The 6,679-nt window shown below is 36.1% G+C and overlaps 1 protein-coding gene across 1 annotated transcript; it reads right to left on the bottom strand.

Moving 5' to 3' along the window:
• Positions 1–2,804: 2,804 nt before the first annotated feature.
• Positions 2,805–4,999, bottom strand: LOC145571257 (uncharacterized). The gene is made up of 3 exons (XM_081630323.1): positions 4,375–4,999; positions 3,451–3,733; positions 2,805–3,243 (listed from the first exon to the last, which is right to left on the bottom strand). The coding sequence occupies exons 1-3, from the start codon at positions 4,997–4,999 to the stop codon at positions 2,805–2,807; spliced, it is 1,347 nt and encodes a 448-aa protein (XP_081486449.1).
• Positions 5,000–6,679: the final 1,680 nt, after the last annotated feature.

The following is a 6,679-nucleotide window of genomic DNA, read 5'->3' as shown; positions in this document are numbered from 1 at the left end:
AGTTTTAAGAGGTTTTTTATAATCGAAAAGTTAGTGATTGGCATGTTTCTAGACTGTTATTTAAAAAGATGGGGCTAAGTTAAAGCAGCCTTTTATCACTTATATAAAAAAAAATTTAGTGTATAACGGTCTGCTAAATTGTATGAACACACAAATACTTTATTCTCATTGATGGCTACAAAGGTCAATAAATAATACAAGTTTACCCTAACAAGATAGAATTAGGAAACTAACTAAATATCACCAAAATATATTCTAGCCATAAAATATGGTCATAAAATATATCCTCAATATTATTTCCCAAAATATATCCTCTCAATACCCCCCCCCGGTTGGAGCATGGTGTTGAAATTAATGATTTTGATGATAACACAACCTAACTTATTTAGAAACTAATAAGAGCTTGATTGTTTGAGTGTGTGATCAGTTGCAATGACTAGGAGAATTGAGTGTCTTGCGAAGATTCCATGAGGAACAGGAAAGCCAGGAACAAAGCAATCCAAAAGAGAAGAGTTCCCTCACAGGAACTCGTGCTTCAAAAATGTGAGAAGAGAAGTTTCCCCTCAGGGAATAGAAGCTTTAGAGTGGAAGCTTCGCTAGAGAAAAGAAGTTCCTTCCAAGGAACAGAAGCCTCGGAGTAGAAGCTTCATCAGAGAATCATGAAGACTAAGATATTTTTATATTTTAGGATTTATGTAAGTGTAAGGATAATATTACACTCGAAAATATTTGTGTGGAATTGTTCTAAAAAGATAATATTGTGCAAGCCAAGTTTTAGGAAAACAGTTGAGTTTAAATTCTATCTTTATGAAAAGGATTTTATTTTATTTATTTTCGAAAATTAGTTAAACAAATAAAATCTGTTTTGTTTTCCAAAACTTGCGGCATACTCCCTTTCTCAAGTCATGGTCTTGCACATTGAGGAGTTCGTGTTCCTTGAATTTAGGACATGATCTTCTTAGTGGGTTGGAGTAGTGGCGTTATGGATTTGCTGCACAAAGAGGTTTTTTCCAGACGGATTTTGGTCTATAAATAGTTGTTGATTTCAGTTGAAAAAACTCACCCTTGCTCAAATAGATTTCAATCTTTGTTTTCTTTAATCGAGTTAAGAGTCAATTCCACACTAGAGAGTTAGAGTGTGCTAATGTCCTTATACTAGAGTTAATCTTTTCGGGTTGTATTGGGGAATTGGGAAGTTTTAGTGAACTTCTATTGTGAGAAAGAGAAGTGAGAAGAGAAAGAGAAAGAGAAGAGAGAAGAGAGAAAGATAAGAGAAGAGTAACAAGTTGGGTCACTTGTTCCTCGGGGCTTTGGGTTCATTGAGGAACTCAAAGTTAGAGTCTTTAGTTTGTAATACGATTGTTTGCCTTATTCTAGTAAAGATTCTTTTCCTAAAATCCCAAGTGGTCGTGGTTTTTCTCCTTGATTAGGGCCAAGGAGTTTTCCACGTAAAAATCTCTCTTGCATTTTTAGTTCCTTTAGCTATCTTTCTGTTCCTTAGCTTACTTAGTTTTATTCTCGCAAAAAGTTTGACTAATTTGTCATACTACAATTCAACCCCCCCTTCTTGTAGTATTCATTGAAACAACACATGGGGATAAAAAATGCCCAACTTGAAAAGAAGGTTATCAAACTAAGTCTTCCCAAGCGCCTTAGTAAAAATATGCGCCAATTGCGCCTTAGTGGAAACATAGGATGGAGCAATTAAGCCCTCTATAATAGCATCACGAACAATATGACATTCAATCTCAATGTGCTTCGTTCGTTCATGAAAAATTGGATTTCTGGCTATATGTAGGGCAGATTGACTATCACAAAACAACTTGATCGCCTTAGGGTGTTGAACCCCCAAACTCAAAAGTAAGGCTTTTAACCATTTCAACTCATTTGTGATCGATGTCATGGATCGATACTCGGCCTCAGCAGAAGATGTAGATACTGTAGGTTGTTTCTTGGTTTTCCAAGAAATTGGAGAATGATCCAGAAACACAAGCCAACCTGTCAATGAACGACGAGTAAGAGGACATGTCGCCCAATCTGAATCACACCAACCCTGCAAAGTGAGGTCACTATCTGCACTTAACAAAATACCCTGTCCTGGGGTTCCCTTTAAATATCGAACTGCCCTTAGAGCTGCCTCCCAGTGCTTACTGCGAGGCTCTTGCATATATTACGAAAGAATATGAGCAGAATACGCCAAATCTGGTCTAGTAACCGAGACATAGATTAACCGCCCTACCAATCTGCGATAAGACTCAGAATTTGCAAGTAACTCACCACTAGCAAGACTAAGCTTGTGGTTTGCTCAATCAGAAAACCACTTGGCTTTGCCCATAATAACCCTGCTTCTGAAACAATATCCAAGGTGTATTTCCATTGACACAAAAACAAACCAGATTTACTACGAGCAACCTCGATGCCCAAAAAAATACTTCAAAGGACCCAAGATCCTTCATCTTGAAACAATCACAAAGATAAGCCTTGAATACAATCATTGCAGCGGAATCATTCCTAGAAATAATAAGATCATCAACATAAACTAAGACATTAAGCTGAACATTGCCATTAGTGTATGTGAAAAGAGAATAATCAGAGTAAGACTGAAGAAAACCGTACCCTTTCAGGGCCGTAGTTAATTTTTCAAACAAACACCTCAGAGCTTGTTTCAACCCATACAAAGGCTTTCTCAAATGACACACCAAACTCAGATTCGAGCTCTCAAAATCGGGAGGTAATTTCATTTACACCTCCTCATCTAGATCACCATGTAAAAAGGCATTATGAACATCCATCTGATGAAGCTCCTAATTTTTCGAAGTGGCTATAGCAAGAAAAGCTTGAACTGTAGTCATCTTCGCAATCGGAGCAAAAGTCTCATCATAATCTATACCTTCTTGCTGATGATTACCAAAGACAACCAAGCGAGACTTGAGACGTTCAACATCACCATTAGACAAAAATTTCGTCTTGTACACCCATTGACTGCCTAGAGCCTTCTTGTCGGGAGGAAGATGCTCTAAGGTCCAAGTCCCATTGTCTTCCAATGCCCTTATTTCTTCTTTCATATAACGTCGCCAACCTTCAGATTTCATGGCTTCTTTAAATGATTTTGGATCCTTTCCCAGAACAACGGCTGTAAGAAATTTGCGATAATTCACATAAAACATGTCACAATTTATATAGTATGCTAAAGGATATGGCGTACCTAAAGGAGTATTGGAGGACGGAGAGGACGGAGACGGACTATTAGCAAAAATGGAAAGAGTTACATAATCTCGAAGCTTAATCGAAGGAATTTTCTCACGGAGACCCCTCTCTAAGGCCTCCTACTGTTGTTCACCGTAGACAGGAGGGGCCACGGCCTGCCCGTGGCTGGACTGACTTGGCCGCGGCCTACCCATGGTCTCAGGCTGCTGCTGTTCACTTTGGGCAGAAGGGGCCACGGTCTACCCGTGGCTAGACTCATTTGGCCATGGGCAGCCCGTGGCCTCTACTGTTTCGTCAATAAGAGTAGCTTGTTCTTCTCGTACATACCCCGTATACTTCGTGAGTGGGGCAGCCTGTACTCCTTCGAGGGAGTCACCATTATCAACCCCAACATTCTCGTCACCAACCCCAACCAAATCATACTCCAAAAAATCTTCATGCACTTCACCATTTGTGTCACTATGTGGCACTATATTCACCTCCTCCGGACTATCATAAGGAAATACACCCTCAACAAACTTGACATCTCGAGACACAAAAAAAAAACCTTTGATTCAAGATCATACAATAACCAACCCTTTTTGCCAAAAGGATAACCTACAAAAATGCATTTCCTACTACGACTTGCAAATTTGTCACCGTTTGTTTTCTAGTTATGAGCAAATCATAAACATCCGAAAGTGCGAATAGCATCAAACAAAGGAGGTTTATTGAAAAGAATTTCGAAGGGAGTTTTATTTTGTAGCAAGGGTGTGGGTGTATGATTAATGAGGTGAGCTGCGGCAAGAACACACTCTCCCCAAAAATATATAGGCAATTTTTCTTGAAATCTCAAAGCTCTTCCAACCTCTAGAATGTGTTTATGTTTTCTCTCTACTCTCCCATTTTGCTATGGAGTTCCCACACAAGAGGTTTGAAAAATAATACCAGTGGCAACAAAATAATCATGCCAACAATTAAACTCAGTACCATTATCACTTTGCACAATCTTAATGGTTTGAGAAAATTGTCTATCAACCATAGCAACAAATGATAAAAACATTCGAAAAACCTCAATTTTATCAATCAACAAATAAATCCAAACGGCACGGGAATAATCATCAACAATGGTAAAAAAATAATGAGTTCCACACGACGAGACATGTCGATATGGACCCCACAAATCACAATGTATCTTCTCGAAAATCCTAGATGCTGTACTACCATCACTCAAGGGAAATTTATCTCTAGAATGTTTAGCACGCATACATACTTCACACCCTTTATATATACTATCTTTATTTCCACTAATATGAGGAAGTAACTTAACTACTTTCTCGGAGGGATGACCCATTCGACGATGCCATAATTCCAAGTTTGAAGTCGCTTCACCAATACCAACATGATACATCGATTTTGATTTGCTAAAATAGTAAAGTCCGTCTCTCCTAGCTCCCGTTCCAATTAGCTCCTTCGTTTGGTCCTGTATAGCACACATATAAGGGTTAAATTGGACAATACAATTAAGCTCATCGGTAAGTTGTGTCACAAAAAACAAATTACAACTTAAGTGAGGAACAAAAAGAAGCCCGGTTAAAGTAATCTTGTCCGACAAACGGACATAACCAATTAAAGAAGCCACCACTGCGTCACCGTTGGGAAGACCAATTGGACATTCAAAACTTTGTATATCAAACAACCAAGATTTATCTCCGGTTATATAATGAGTTTCTCCTGTGTCAATAACCCAAGAGGTAACATCAAACTTACTATTCAAGCTATTCGAACCCAAAACGACATTGACACACACCATGTTTTTACCACGGCCAGCATAATGCTTCCCCCCCTTGCTGCCATGATTCAAAATGGGTGGTTCAAGAAGATCACATGTCTTGCAAATTTGATCAGATCAATCAACATAATTGTTAGATTTAAGATGAATATGAGAATAAAAATCCTTAGGAAGAACTTGTAACCTAAGGTAAGATGGAGAAATTGGTTCGATTTCGAGAAGAGAAAGTGGCGATGGAGATGTGTCGTCTCCAGCCATTGTTGTTTGTAAAAAAAAAAAATCAACCTGCTCTTGATACCATGCTAAATTGTATGAACACACGAATGCTTTATTCTCATTGATGGCTACAAAGGCCAATAAATAATACAAGTTTACCGTAACAAGATAGAATTAGGAAACTAACTAAATATCACTAAAATGTTCTAGCCATAAAATATGGTCACAAAATATATCCTATTATTCCCAAAATATATCCTCAATATTATTTCCCAAAATATATCCTCTCAATACGATCTGATACGAGAAATAGGTAAGCTGTCAAGTGATGATCATGAATACTGAAAGTGCGAGTTTGGACCCCTTTTAGTCTTTTACTCATAAACTATCCTTTCATTCAATGGTAATTGGGTCAGCCCGTAAGTTACCTAGCTACGACACATCAAAGCAAAATTGATTAAAAATAATACCAACTATTAACGGTATATGCAATATAATACGAATTCAACTATTTACTATTGGGGGTATCATATTTGTATTATATCTGCAAAATAGTACGTCGGTCACCAGAAAACTATTTCGAAGAATATTCCATCTATATGCATTTTTATTTGATTTTTTTTTTATTAATTTTCTATTTTCTTTTCAAAATAAATATCATGCTAATAATTTCCTTTACAAACCAGTAATAATTTTTGCTATCACAAAATAGTAAATAAGGTAATTAAAATGCATTATTATGTTGATATAATTAGTTTAAAAAATATTTTCAAAATTCCAATTTTTCCCCACATTCACCAACAAAAATAATGTGGGGAAATTTTGGATTTTTAATCAATTTTTGAAACTAATTACTACCTTCGTTTCATATTTTTTGCAACTTTGAGGTATTAATTATGAGATATAAAATATTACAAAGTTGAAAAAAATATGAAATGGAGGTAGTATATCAAAATAATAATGCATTTAAATACCTTATTTACTATTGTGTGGTTGTAGAAAAAACTACATGTATTTTTAAAAAATATTCAAACATATATTAACAATTAAAAAAAATAAAATAAAAAGCATAACAAATGGGATGGGCATTATTAATTAGGATTGTACGTTAAAGGAAATTGTTAACATAATATATGTGTTTTGAAAAGAAAATAGAATAATAATAATAATAATATAATAATAATAATAATAATAATAATAATAATAATAATAACAATAATTTTTTGAAGGTTAGGATTTGCTATAGCTAGAGGAGTGGGGGTCCAGATTGTATCTCGGCTTTTCACTAATTTTTTGTAGATTGTATGACTTTGTCTATTTTTGAGATATAACAACAACAACAACAACAACAATAGACGGAATATTCATCGCGACACTTTTCCGGTGACCGGCGTACTATTTTGCGCATATAGTACAAAACATGGTACCGCTAATTGCAAATAGTTGAGTTCGTATTATTTTGCACACACCGTTGATAGTTGGTAT

This window comes from Chenopodium album, chromosome 12, assembly GCF_948465745.1.
Source record: "Chenopodium album chromosome 12, dcCheAlbu1.1, whole genome shotgun sequence".
Taxonomy (NCBI): domain Eukaryota; kingdom Viridiplantae; phylum Streptophyta; class Magnoliopsida; order Caryophyllales; family Amaranthaceae; genus Chenopodium; species Chenopodium album.
This window is presented reverse-complemented; position numbering and strand designations above follow the sequence as displayed.